The 13,426-nt window shown below is 31.9% G+C and overlaps 3 protein-coding genes across 6 annotated transcripts; 2 read left to right on the top strand and 1 right to left on the bottom strand.

Moving 5' to 3' along the window:
• Nucleotides 1-1,153: 1,153 nt before the first annotated feature.
• On the bottom strand, nucleotides 1,154-5,707 carry LOC122401853 (transcription factor Dp-1-like). Of its 2 annotated transcripts, none has more exons than XM_043404261.1 (11): nucleotides 5,314-5,707; nucleotides 4,484-4,602; nucleotides 4,295-4,361; nucleotides 4,030-4,127; nucleotides 3,641-3,831; nucleotides 3,250-3,412; nucleotides 2,811-3,172; nucleotides 2,643-2,725; nucleotides 2,484-2,567; nucleotides 2,143-2,413; nucleotides 1,154-2,029 (listed from the first exon to the last, which is right to left on the bottom strand). In XM_043404261.1, exons 1-10 carry the CDS (start codon nucleotides 5,360-5,362, stop codon nucleotides 2,181-2,183), a joined length of 1,449 nt encoding a protein of 482 aa, XP_043260196.1. In that variant the 5' UTR covers nucleotides 5,363-5,707; the 3' UTR covers nucleotides 1,154-2,029; nucleotides 2,143-2,180. The 2 variants fall into 2 exon arrangements, with proteins under 2 accessions (XP_043260196.1, XP_043260195.1); XM_043404260.1 differs by having other exon boundaries at nucleotides 1,155-2,029; nucleotides 2,147-2,413.
• Nucleotides 5,708-6,739: 1,032 nt separating this feature from the next.
• LOC122401864 (protein Mo25) lies at nucleotides 6,740-10,097 on the top strand. 3 transcript variants are annotated; one of them, XM_043404281.1, is made up of 9 exons: nucleotides 6,740-7,001; nucleotides 7,492-7,700; nucleotides 7,982-8,103; nucleotides 8,157-8,324; nucleotides 8,587-8,705; nucleotides 8,876-9,044; nucleotides 9,123-9,287; nucleotides 9,384-9,488; nucleotides 9,778-10,097. In XM_043404281.1, exons 3-9 carry the CDS (start codon nucleotides 8,002-8,004, stop codon nucleotides 9,958-9,960), a joined length of 1,011 nt encoding a protein of 336 aa, XP_043260216.1. In that variant the 5' UTR covers nucleotides 6,740-7,001; nucleotides 7,492-7,700; nucleotides 7,982-8,001; the 3' UTR covers nucleotides 9,961-10,097. The 3 variants fall into 3 exon arrangements, with proteins under 3 accessions (XP_043260216.1, XP_043260217.1, XP_043260218.1); XM_043404282.1 differs by lacking the exon at nucleotides 7,492-7,700 and having other exon boundaries at nucleotides 6,740-7,017; XM_043404283.1 differs by lacking the exon at nucleotides 7,492-7,700 and having other exon boundaries at nucleotides 6,982-7,001.
• A 651-nt stretch (nucleotides 10,098-10,748) lies between these two features.
• Nucleotides 10,749-13,386, top strand: LOC122401868 (palmitoyltransferase ZDHHC7). Its single transcript, XM_043404287.1, has 4 exons — nucleotides 10,749-11,192; nucleotides 11,400-11,681; nucleotides 12,122-12,280; nucleotides 12,538-13,386. The coding sequence occupies exons 1-4, from the start codon at nucleotides 11,044-11,046 to the stop codon at nucleotides 12,809-12,811; spliced, it is 864 nt and encodes a 287-aa protein (XP_043260222.1). The 5' UTR covers nucleotides 10,749-11,043; the 3' UTR covers nucleotides 12,812-13,386.
• The last annotated feature ends 40 nt before the right edge of the window (nucleotides 13,387-13,426 follow it).

The following is a 13,426-nucleotide window of genomic DNA, read 5'->3' on the forward strand; positions in this document are numbered from 1 at the left end:
TATGATCAGTAATACAAAATAAAATTAAAGAATTATTATTTCAATAATGGAATACTTATAGGTATATATAAATAATTTCTACACATTCTCCATAAAAATACGCGTTGTTTGCAACTTGAAACATTAAGATCCTTCGATCCGTTCAGAAGTTAGAATGTTTTAAAGGTAAATAAATGTTCGCTTGACATTTCATGCGTATGTTTAAAACATTATAACTTCTGAACGGATCGAAGGATCTTAATGTTTCAAAGTGCAAACAACGCGTATTTTTGTGAGGAATATATAGACATTTTAACAATATTCGAAAAACAGTCAAACAACAAAATTGCATAAATACCAATTTTTCGAATATTCTTAGAATGTCTACATATTCCTCATCAAAATACGCGTTGTTTGCATTTTCAAGTTTCACTAATAATCGTAATATAAATACTAGTTGTATAGGTTAAGTTGTTTAATGATACGCGATATGAATATTAGTTGTACAGTTTAATTGCGTTGTTATTTAGTGTATGTTTTTGGTGTGTATGTGTGAGTGTGCACCCGACGGTGTTTTTCTGGCATCACTGTTCTAGAACCATACTTGCTTCGTAATCGTACTAGTTCATACTGCCTTAGTAAGTTATCGATACACGGTTATTCTGTCAAAACAAATAATACCATTTTAACGTTTAAAAAGTATTTGTTTAATTGAAATTTGAAAGAAGATGAAGCCTAGTCTAGTGGCGGATGAAATGTTTCCCGAGGGCGCAGGATCCTACATTGAATTAGAGGAGGTATTCATATTACTTTAACAAGGTTATGTTTCTATTAAAATGATTGTTCTCTAATGCTGTGCACTAATTGTGCACTAATTTCTGTTGTGATATCAGTTGACGTTTGTTTGATTTTTAATTACACGCCGATAATATTGCGTATTTAATGAACCAATGAAACCTATTTTAGGTTGGAGGCAGTCGTTTATTAGTTGATCTTACTACTAGCGAGAAAGCGGTACACTCAGACTTTTTCAATGGTATCTGATTATTTATCGTTAAGTTAAATCATTACTGTAACATTTATATGTACAAATGAGAATGAATTTTTTACTTTTGCAGATTTTGATGATTTGTTCGACGAAGATGATCTTGATTAAAATTTTGATCAAATTTTGCACTACCGCTAGTGCTATGAAAGACCATAGACTATATTTATTTAAAACCCACTTATTATGGATGTAAAATTAATTAATTGTATTTTGGAAATATTCAATACCACATTTCATAATATACACAAGTATTAAGTATATCGGATCTAATTTATTGGTATAAAATCGATCCATGTTTTATTTGAAAGGATTGGGTGTAACAATAAACATTGTTTTAAAACAAGTGAAAGCAATTATTAAATAAAAAGCAAATAAAACGTATAAAGGAAGAGAAATTGATATACACAGAAGATTAACATTATTACAATTTATTATTTTTAGTTCGAAATTGAATCAGACGTGTACCCGTGTTCAAAATACCAATTATCTTGGTACGTTAGCTCGGGCGATATTAATTATAAACGTGCCATAAGAAAATGAGTACTGGTCATAATGTCTCGTACACATTAATATCGATATCATTGTAAAGATTATAATTTACAATACATAGATGCTAATCATATAAACCTGTTAAGATGATGCACAATTAAAATAGCACCCCGGTTTCAGTCGCGCCGCATAATCATGGATCCTGTCGATCGTCATGCATCGAAGGTCTTTTTTTTTTTCCAGACGAGACACTCTGAAGCTGTTTAAGTTTTATTTCTGCGCGGTTTGTTTCTTGTGTTTTGTTTTTTCTCCTTGGCCCCAATCGACAATTAATTCACCTTTTGATCACCTTCATTTCACATTAACAGACTTTTATTAACGGTGGCAACGAGGTTCCAAGACATTCTCGATTACCATTATTCGTGCGCATCTTGACTACGTACGAAAATGACGTTCTTGAGAGCGATATCGATGACGACCATATCGAATACGCTGCTACCAATGACGAATATCCTGGAAAATAACAATTATCGTGATATCTGAACGCGACGTTAACGCAAAAATTACTGAATTTTACCCCAATTAAAGTCTAAAAGATTTTTTAAATAATTCTCATAAATGTATACCAACTCTGAGTCCAGCCCCGAGAAAATCGTTCGGAGTGCTAGTTAACTTCGAGATCGCTATCTGCTTGGTCATCCTGATCGCTCTCTTCCTCCTCGTCTTCTTCCTCGGAATAATACTGCGAGGGTGGCGATAGAACATCCTCCGAGAGTGAAGTATGAGAAGAGGAAGGTGGTCGGGAACCTTCCAATTTTATGTCCAGGTCTTCCATCGAAGTACTTGGTCCAGGAATGGTTACTGGGATGAATTTCTCCAAATCACCAGTTGCCAGTTCTGAGAATAAATTGTAACTAAGCCGACCAAACTACTAAATGTGCAATGATCTTTTAAAACAAATACATACGCTCCACATATTTCTCCAACGATTTTGGAACCATCAACTTAGCCTTTCGCAAATTTTCCTCGTTACATTCTCCTTTTTCTAGACCTGGGAAAAATAATTACCTTTCATTGGTTAACCAGTACAGCGAATAGAATAGAAAGTAACAAGTAAATCGTTTACCGAAAGCTAAACCCATTTGTTTCAGAACTTCAATATCGTCGTGAATTTCGAACTTATCGTTAAAATTGAACAGGTACTCAGTTCTGCGACAAACGTAATGCGACATTATTATTAACTAAAAGAATAGAATTATACCGGTGAAGTGGTCTCGTCAAAGGCAAATCATACTTGTCATTCGAAATGCTGCAATCTATGACAGTCTTTTTGCTAGTATTCACAATCAGGAATGGCAGCTGTATGGCAGAATTTGGTTTTGGGGGACCACGCAGACTTTCATTGGCACGATTACGTTCCACCAGGTTTTTGAAAGAGATATGCGAGAGAATCAATTGATGTAATTGTTGCGTTTTCGCCTTGATCCTCTCGATCTTTTTCTTTTTATCTTTCTCCAGCGCTAAACATTCTTGCAAAGAATTAGTTGGTAAACCTAGCCACCTGATTTCCTTCTTTTCTTTTGAAATAATATTCATTGCCATTAAGACGTTCAAAGCATCGTAAACACGTCTTCTAATATTTTTCTGATCATATTGCTACAAAAAAATTCAATTCGTTTTTATTTTTTTTTTTTTGCTTTTCGTTGTTTAAAAAAGAGTGGAAAAACTTATACCTGATCTGTTAAGGAGTTTATATGAGCAGGATTAGTGAATTCCCCAACAAGTTCGTCCGCAACCTCGTTGTATGACGTCGTTCCCTTTTTCTTAACTTTCTCGCAAACTTTCATTGAAAAATGTCGTAAACCTTTCCCTACTTTTTCTGTTTTTCTTCGTTTACTACAAATAGATGAAACAGAATATACAAGCTTATTAATGAAAATACTGTAAATTATATACGATTAAAATATCAAATATATGTATTTTCACTAAAATTTTGCATATGCGTATACAGCTTGAAATCTAAAGAAAATATGAAAAATTATATCGGCAAACGAGAAAGAAAAGTCGGATTAAATTAAAACATAGAGGACATTCACTATATGCATAAAGATAATTAGTTATTACTCTGGTACAAAGTCGCCACCCTCGACATCTTGTCTTTTTCTCGAACCACTGTGATCCAATATTGGACTGATATAAGTTTTTCCGCTCGCATCTTTTACAAGCTGTTGATTAGCGGACTGTTGTTGTTGTTGTTGTTGTTGCTGTTGCTGCTGTTGTTGCTGCTGAGATACTATTGCCTGTTTTATATCGCTCTATTCAAATAAGAAATCGGTACAATTAATGCATTTACTAAAAACCGAATTATTATTAAACTTCTTAAAACATTGGTCAATTTATTTATAAAATGTCCATTAGCCCATTCGGTGTAAGCGTTAGTTATAGTTGACGGCCGTCGGTATTTTTACTCGCGATAATATCGATAGGATTAAAAGTAAATCGTTAAAATATACCATTTGCGCGGATGTCAACTGTATAGTCTTGGTCAGTACAGGTTCACCAGCCTTAGTAGTCGCCAATTTTGTATTCTGCAATGGTATTGTAACCAATCCTAGAATAAACATAACAAATTGCTTTATCATTTTTTATCTTTAAATACAAAGATAAGAGTCAGGGAAATTATATCTCTGTCAAAAAGTACAAATTTGAAATTTTCCATTTTTTTAGATCGTTTTATAAGAAATAAAAATAAAAATGGTGACTTTGAATATTACTCACTTTGGCCAGGAGTTGAAGGACTTTGTAGACTAATAGTTCTAAGAACTTGTGCGTTTGATGACAAAACCTAAAAAAGACAGAGGTATTATATCAGTTATAATCTTGAAATATAGTAACCTTACAATGTCTTTATTAATAATAAAGAGACAAGGGTCAAATGTAATTCTTAAAATTATTAAAATATTATACCTGAGATTCTTGGCTCGGAGTCTTAAAGACCTTAAGGCTACCTGCATTTGTTGTACTGACAAGACCACCCAATGCTTTATTGGCAGTACTCTGTACTACTTTTATCACTTGTGGATGACCTAAAATAATTACAATTCATGGTTTATTGCTTGAACATTATAAATATTTCCATAAAATTTAATCAGCTTCAAAAAGAAGATATTTCAAACAATTAAAGTCTGATAAAGAATGATTTGTAAAACCATCATAAGATGGAACACATTCTATAGGTTACACCATCATCATGTGAAACATTATAAAACTATGATATAAACTGCCTTTTATATAATGTCATTGGAAGTACATATAAAATATTAATACACTAGGCAAGTTGATTTACTAAACTGTTATAGTTTCAAACGAATTAAATAATAAAATTGAATAGGATCTTCATGTTTGATCAAAAGCATTGGGAAATAAAGTGTCTCCTTCGAATGAACAATCAAATGGAGCAAAACTATACTTATTCTATAGAAACTGAAATAGAGGAATGACTTGGCTTTATTTCTCTAACAGTAAAAAGGAAAGTATAAACATAGTTTACCGAATACAATTCAGAAATATTGCAAGAAGCGCGGTACGAAACCGACACGAATATGATGGGGGAAAAAAGTCAACAGAGACTCGTAATTGACAAGAATCGAACGGAATATAGTAGAAATACGAGTATGAATTCGGAAGGAGGGTAACAGGAGCGAAAATGAACGGTCTTAACAAAAATGAGAGGAAATCGAGGCATTATCGTCGAAGTGAGGCATGCCTGATAATTGGCGCGCACTCGGCATACTCACCGTTCGCGTCATGTATGAGAAAGTTCATCGTTTTGTTTTGTTGCGTCATCCTCGAGGTTAGAATTCCGTCCCGGCGTCACTGACGATCACGACGATCGACCGAATGCCGAGTGAAAATAAAAAGATCATAGGTACACTCGCTAATCTTGGCTCAGTCTATCACCAAAATGGCGACTATGATATAGAACCATTTGAGATCAGAATACGACAATATACAGATGAAAGAACGTCTCAATTCACGCACGAAAGTAAAAATCAGCCGTTTCTTTGTTATATTAAATCAACCATTTTAACAGAACGTTCGTCTCTTTGCAAAAGTATCGCACAAATTTCTAGCTTCCGCGTGCACAGTACGGAATAGAGACGAGCTTGGCGGCACGACAAAGTTAAACAGCTGATTGGTTCCCTTCTCAGTCACGTGGCCCCTCCTGTTCCACGTTTATGGGCACAGTAATCTCTACGAGAAAAACCCATCTCTAGAGCTACAAAACGCTGAACATTATTTTCGGGACAATTCTTTGAAAACTGAAAACAACCATTTGCTGCTTTCTGCCCAATGGACAGCTGCCTTTTAAAAGCCAGCGTATAGTAAACGAAGCAAAATCTTCAACGGATCGTAATTGGCGATTTAATCCATAGATCTAACAATGTATAGATAGAAAATAACGAGTGATGGCTAGAACTGTTATTTGTGAATCACGGTGATTCGTTCATGTGCATTTCCAATGTAACGTCTCCCCATTCTGGCCCCTCGACCCCCCAAATTACGAATAGTTAGTTACTAGATAGTAAGTAACTAGATTGCAGAAAGTTTAAGCACGCGTAGGATTAAAAAATATAGATTTTATATACCTTTGAAGCGAGCTGGACGTGCGATATTAATAATCTAATAGTAATTGCTAAAGATAATTATTATTGATAAGACTAGTAAATTATAGATTGGATCTACTCAAAGAATATGTTTGACAAAGTATTCTAAAAATAAATTTAATACAACAACTGGTAGATTACATGTTTTAGGTCATATAATCTATAATTTATATAAAAAGAGAGCAGAATGTACACTAAACTTTCGCGCCATGATGACTCATATGCTGCATTGTGCATGAAAGTAGCCCTAAGGATATTCTTGATGTTTTTAGGCATTCAAAGCAGCAATATAACTCAAAATAGTATAAACGTCTTCTTTAGGCGTTTATAAGTTTATGTATTTTACTGGCATTACAATTCCGCGATAAAATTATTAAAATTAATATAAAACGAAATAGAATAAACGTAAGTTATTTGAAATAATAAGATTTACGGTAATTAAGCGAATTAAATTGCAACTTTGCTTTGGATGCTTTCCGATTGGTTGGCAGAAAAGTTTCTAGATAGTCAAGACCAATAATGTTTTTGCAAATCGACGTTAGTCGCAAAAGAATTTTGATAAGAGACGTCACAGAATCTTGCAATTAGTCGAAAGTTTTTAAAGATAAATAATTTATTCGTGAAGTTATTAATAATAATTATATCGCATCGCTTAGTGTCGGGATTTGTTATTGACGGAGTTGTCATAATCGTATAAATTGTGTTTTTAATACCTAATATTGAACTGAAAAGTAGTTGCCTTATATGTGCGCTTTTAAAAGAATCGTATAGGATACTTCGAACCGAGGCTGAGGATTCGTTCAGGTTCTGGCTGAATGGTAAGATTATTTTAAGGTTTGTGAGCTGATTGAAACGCACAGGTTAAACTTTACTATCTTCTTTACCGAATTCGCGTTCTTGCAAGTCATAACTTAACGTTCGCCTGTTTCTCTCGATCTTTCAATTTTTACTTTGTATTACTTGTCATTCTAATACAAACGTATGAATCTTGCTCGTATCGTTTCGTTGATCTCTTTTTTTTTTTTCATCCGAATTTCTCTATCGTCATTGTATCGATAATCGACATTATACACGACCTCCATTTTTGTTGCAACTATTTCGTCGGCGTATTTCTTACAGTACCAGTCGGTCCCTTTATTTTCACGGATTCTTTTCCAATTTGTTCATTAGAATTCTTCGAGAATAAAATTTGCTATGTTAAACCTAACGTATATTTGTTAGAAAAGGGACATGCGAATTAATATTTATAAATAATGTTTGATGATGGTAGATCATAATCTGTAACAAATTTGACATTTACATCTACAGATATAACCTGAAGGAACATGTTTAACACTATTGACCGCAAACTTTATAGCATGTGAAAAAGCACACTTGCGAAGAGTATACTTTTATAGAAAAAGTTTCTTGTATGGGTATACATGGCAATAAGGCTATCATAATTTGGAATATGAGAAGTTTTCAGTACCACCTTTTTTAACCCAGAATTTGGAGCAGTATGTTATAGGCTAAATCACGTAATTGTTTAATCCAAATCTTATTTGTATCTTGATAACTTTGTTTCAATTTCTTCATCATATACATATATGTATAATGAATTATATATAAGTACATCATTGATATAGAAATAAATTCATTAAATATAACAAGTTTAAAATTGATACGATACGGTATGATTTTATATGGAATAATATAAAAGGGTTAAGAAACTTTAATTTTCTCTAACAAAATTTGTATATAATATGTATTAAATCGAACCATCTAACTTTTTATTTATTATTTCCACATGCTCCACAAGGTCTGTACATTGTGAGAAACATGCCTCTGTTCGGAAAGTCTCAAAAGAGTCCGGCGGAGGTGGTGAAAGCTCTTAAGGAAGCGGTAAATGCATTGGAGCGTGGTGATAAGAAGGTAGAAAAGGTACGTTGGAATACCATATATCGATTTCTATTACATAATATATTGAATTTTAGGCTCAAGAGGATGTTAGTAAAAATTTGGTACATATAAAAAATATGCTCTATGGAACAGCTGAATCAGAGCCCCAGGCAGACATTGTTGTTGCCCAATTGGCGCAAGAATTATATAATAGTAATTTGTTGCTTCTACTTGTGCAAAATCTTAGTCGCATAGACTTTGAGGTAGGTTGAAATTTGCATAAAATTTAATACAGTAATTAAAAGAATGCATATACAGATGTAGTTATTTTTTAGAGTAATACTTATCGTTATATTATTTATTTAATAATAAACTATGATCGCAAGATTATTAAAAACAATAAACGTATAAAGATATTCTTATTAACTTTCGATGCTTCAACTTAATAATTTTTATTTTAGATTAATTTTTTCCATTACTTTATACTTATCATTTTTCTGACAACATAACAACATGTTTTAATAGGGAAAGAAAGATGTCGCTCAAGTGTTTAATAATATACTACGAAGACAAATTGGAACCAGATCTCCAACAGTGGAATACATATGCACTAAACCAGAAATATTATTTACTCTAATGTCTGGGTAAGTAAAAACAGAATTTTTTATTATAATTTGTTTCTTTTTCTTACAGAAATTACTGTAGTAACGGTATTATATTTTTCTCATTTGGGTATTTTTATTTAGAATTAAGATTATAAAGATATTAAAAAATACTGATTTTATTCCTATTAAACAAAATGTAATAATTTTAGGTATGAACACCAAGATATCGCCTTAAACTGTGGCACTATGTTGAGAGAATGTGCGAGATACGAGGCCTTGGCAAAAATTATGATTTATTCGGACGACTTTTACAATTTTTTCAGATATGTTGAAGTGTCGACTTTCGACATAGCCTCCGACGCATTTTCTACGTTCAAAGTAAGCGATGATAAGCGCATGATATATCGTACTTAAAGTAAAGCATACTCTTGGTGCATCCGGTACGTTGGTTTTTAGGAATTACTTACCAGGCATAAAATACTGAGCGCTGAATTTTTAGAAATAAATTACGATAAAGTTTTCTCTCATTATCAAAGGTTATTGAGTTCGGAAAACTATGTTACGCGACGACAGAGTTTGAAACTGCTAGGGGAACTTTTACTTGATAGACACAATTTTACCGTATGTATAATTTTAAATGTTTCATTTTCAGATATATATGTGTATGCATGTATGTATATTTAAAAATATTTTAATTCAATAGTTTTCAAATTCTAGGTAATGACGCGATATATTTCGAATCCTGATAATTTGAAATTGATGATGAATATGCTCAAAGAGAAATCACGTAATATTCAGTTTGAAGCGTTTCATGTTTTCAAGGTATACTCACGTATTTTTTAACTTTTAAATTATTATATACATTTTATGTGATTGGTTATAGTATTAATGCTACTTTGTAGAATTAGATGTAGCGTACACGTTATATTTTTTTATCTAGTATATTATATGTGTAGCTTATATAAAATGAAATTTATTATTCTAGGATCTTCAACGTTCTTTAGATTCCAGAAATAATCGAAAAGAAATTTTTGTGATTCAAATATCAAATGTAATAAATATTTTTTTCCTTCTCAGATTTATATTCTAAAATGTGTTCGCAATTATATAGGTATTTGTGGCGAATCCGAACAAGCCAAAACCGATTTTAGACATTCTACTGCGCAACCAGGAGAAGCTAATCGAATTTCTGACGCGTTTCCACACTGAGCGTTCAGAGGATGAACAATTTAACGACGAGAAGGCGTACCTTATTAAGCAGATTCAAGAACTTCAATCTGTACATGAGAATTAAGTCCAAAATACAAGTTATTGCTACAGCTACCGTTAACTACTACTATTGAAGTCTATTCAGCTGCTGTTGCCACTGTTATACCATCACAGTCACTGATGTAGCCAACTACCATTATTTTCTCCCCCTTTTTCTGTCTCTTACTCTTCCTTTCTTTCACTCGTTATAGTTATCGTTGGTCGATTCATAATGATTCGATTATTATTAATTATTATTATTAATTAATTATTATTATTATTATTATTATTATTATTGCTATTACTTTTATTTGCGAGTAGTTCTGTAAATAAAGTTTTTCGTTTAATTACGTTTGCTGTATGTTGTATGAAGGTAATTCTATGTCGCATACATATAATTCCACTTTATGCCCATTAATGTTTTTGTGGTTGACGGTTGCCGTGCGAAGATATCAGAAATTTTCTCTGTAAATTAGCGGGCATATTAAATTACTGTGGTATACACGATCTTTATAAACAATAAATATAAATTACAGTGCCTGCGGACATAATATTTTATGTCTACCTAATAAACACAGTGATGTAAGTTAAATTAAATTACACCAAAATTTTAAACATATTTCTTTTATCAAACTGACATTTAATTTTTTATGACTAGTATCGCATTGGTCGATAGCTGTTGTTAGAGTTGCAAAATTTACAAAAAAAAGCATTGATATGGTTCTAATAATTTATTTTCTTTGAAAGCATAGTTTATTTGTGGTTATTAAAAAGTTTAAAGCAGTTAAAAGAATAAGAGAAAATTTCAATTGAAGAAGTACGCAATTTCCAAAATAGGGGGCGTCGTATAGTTGTTGAACCACAGCAGTATGAAAGTAGTCAGTTATCAGGTTAGTAGGTTAACCTGTACTGATCAGTATTGGTAACGAAAATTCAACATAATGTTTAGTATTATTTACTAATGAAAATTGAGTTCTTTGCTTTGAAAAGATATTACAATTTAGTGTTTCGATGGGATTATAGAGTAGATTTAAGTTTAAACGAAATAATGAAAATGGGGCCGAATTTGTGTAAAGTAAATTCGATGGGGAACAAAATCACATGAAATTCTGAGTTGTGATGATACGTGATGTATTTATTTATAAGGAGTATGGAACAAATAAAAATGTTTGTAAAAGACCCCTGTGGCATCGTATGCATCATAGTCACGTACGTCGCTGTTTTTTATGCAGATTACGTCGTTGTATGTTGGGTTATCTTACATAGTTTACAAGACAGGTATGGATTTCATGATTATGTTTATCCGTAGCAGTGTATTCTACTTTCTAAATATGTTTTATTTAATGTAACTGTTGACGAAATATTTCCATTTTCTTATTTTGTTATGTTGCAACACTTTTGCGGTGATTAGAGACAAAATTTAAGAGAATGTTTGTAACCGTGTGACCATTTATAATTAACATTTTTGTTATATATTATGTACAGTTTGTGGGGTCCATTTCATGTAGTGGCTTTCAACGCCGTTGTATTGTTATTGATAATGTCACATTTGAAAGCAGTCTGCAGCGATCCTGGCGTTGTACCATTACCACAAAGTCGTATGGACTTTTCTGACATTCATACAGATAACTCAGAGACAAAAATTGAATGCGACGAAAGAGACAACTGGACCGTTTGCACGAGGTGTGAAACGTACAGACCACCCAAGGCACGTCATTGTAGAATTTGTAAGCGATGTATTAGGAGAATGGATCATCATTGTCCATGGTATTGTATAAGTTGTAACATTATAAATAGTTTTTTTTTAGTAGTCTTTCAATATTCAAACGACCAAATCCAATTGAAAATTATGGGATTATTATTAATGTAACTACAGTTATTTTTATTTTCATAAATCTTTGTCTGTTTTACAGTTTTCTTGATCTTTTAAGTTCTGTGATTTTTCATACGTTCAATAAAGGAAACGCTTTTTCACCTTTGAATTTTAATATTTCTTGTCCATCGAATAAAGAATATTAATTTTAAGAAATTATTATTATGTTCAAAATTATTTTAGATTGACAAGGAAACTTCAAGTATATTTTACAGATTTTATTACATAACAGTTTTCTTTTAATATGTATGTATATTAAATATATATCATTTCCAATACATCCAATTTGATACAACTTTTATAATAATAAGATTATTTGCAATGCTGCACAAAGGATAAACAACTGTGTCGGAGAAAGAAATCAAAAGTACTTTATCCAATTTCTGGTCTATGTTGGACTCTTGGCCGTCTATGCACTAGGTCTGGTAATAACATCATGGATCTTAGAATGTTCTCACTGCAGTAACGACATAGCTTACAAACAAAGTCGCATGTATGTGCGCTACATAAGTATTATTTTAAATTTTGTTTCATATTCTTCCAACATATATATTTTTAGTTAAAATATTTTATTTTACCTCTTCTTTAAAAAAATAAAGTTTAGATCAATTTCTTGCTACAAAACTAAGTTACGTGCTCGTGAAAAAAATATTACAGAGCTTATTTAAATTTAAAAGCTAATTATTTAATGTCATCAAACAGATATATCGCCAGAAAAAATGAATATTAATCTGGAAGTTTTTTCTGCAGCTTACACTGTGTTATATTGGTGTTGGAATCAGCATTGTTTGGCATGTTTGTCATCGCAGTACTGGTAGATCAATGCCAAGGTATACTGGGAGAAGAAAACACAGTGGAACGTATGCAAAATAATCATCATTATAAGAAAAATAGTTCACGTACCTTGGTGTTACTTTCTCAAGTTTGTGGTAAGAGTCATCCAATTTTATGGATGCTCCCTTGCCAGAACCCGCCACGGTATATTTTTCGAAAAGACGCGTACCTGATCGATCACGAAGTTTAAGTGAACATACAAATAATTCTTGAACAATGAATGCTTCTTTTATGGCTTTTAATGCCATAAATACTTTTTTATATGTATTAGAAACTTTTCCTTATTTAATGGATAGAAGGTGTAATTTATACAAAATGGGGACATTACTGTTTATTATAAAATTTTCGGGAAATGAAAACGGTATTAACAAACATATTTGTTCTGTTATTTAAAACTAAAGTTAGGTGAATTTTAATCTTTTGTAACTGTATACTTTTCCTAAAGACATTTTCGTACAACGTCGCCAAAATAAAAACGAAGGAATGTAAAGAATGAGTCATTTAAAAATGCAAGCTCGTTTTAATTTTGCTTCCATTTTATTACGCGAAAAGTTAATTTCCAAGTCATTCCATAAGATTAAATGAGTCTAAATATACTTGCAAGTTTAATATTTAATACGATCGAACCAAATATTAATAATTATAGCGACGGAACCTGAATGAAGCTTGCAAAAATAACGTACTTATAAACATTTTTTAATATATCTTTAGCTAATTTTTTGTTATCAGTATATATCTTTAAGATGTGCGACGCGTAATTTCAATGTATGTAGAATTCAATACTAGTCTGCATTAATTTGTACAA

Source organism: Colletes gigas, unplaced genomic scaffold, assembly GCF_013123115.1.
Source record: "Colletes gigas isolate AHSC1104 unplaced genomic scaffold, ASM1312311v1 Colletes_gigas_Sc00029, whole genome shotgun sequence".
Taxonomy (NCBI): Eukaryota; Metazoa; Arthropoda; class Insecta; order Hymenoptera; family Colletidae; genus Colletes; species Colletes gigas.

Coding starts and splice junctions, on each gene's coding strand:
- LOC122401853 (XM_043404261.1), bottom strand. CDS start 5,362: ATGACGCAACAAAACAAAACGATGAACTTTCTCATACATGACGCGAAC. Junction 4,603..5,313: donor TCTCATACATGACGCGAACG/GTGAGTATGCCG, acceptor TAATTATTTTAG/GTCATCCACAAGTGATAAAA. Junction 3,173..3,249: donor TAAACTCCTTAACAGATCAG/GTATAAGTTTTT, acceptor ATTTTTTTGTAG/CAATATGATCAGAAAAATAT.
- LOC122401864 (XM_043404282.1), top strand. CDS start 8,002: ATGCCTCTGTTCGGAAAGTCTCAAAAGAGTCCGGCGGAGGTGGTGAAA. Junction 8,706..8,875: donor TTATTTACTCTAATGTCTGG/GTAAGTAAAAAC, acceptor TAATAATTTTAG/GTATGAACACCAAGATATCG. Junction 9,045..9,122: donor ACGCATTTTCTACGTTCAAA/GTAAGCGATGAT, acceptor GTTGGTTTTTAG/GAATTACTTACCAGGCATAA.
- LOC122401868 (XM_043404287.1), top strand. CDS start 11,044: ATGTATTTATTTATAAGGAGTATGGAACAAATAAAAATGTTTGTAAAA. Junction 11,682..12,121: donor ATGGATCATCATTGTCCATG/GTATTGTATAAG, acceptor TGCTGCACAAAG/GATAAACAACTGTGTCGGAG. Junction 12,281..12,537: donor GCTTACAAACAAAGTCGCAT/GTATGTGCGCTA, acceptor TTTTTTCTGCAG/CTTACACTGTGTTATATTGG.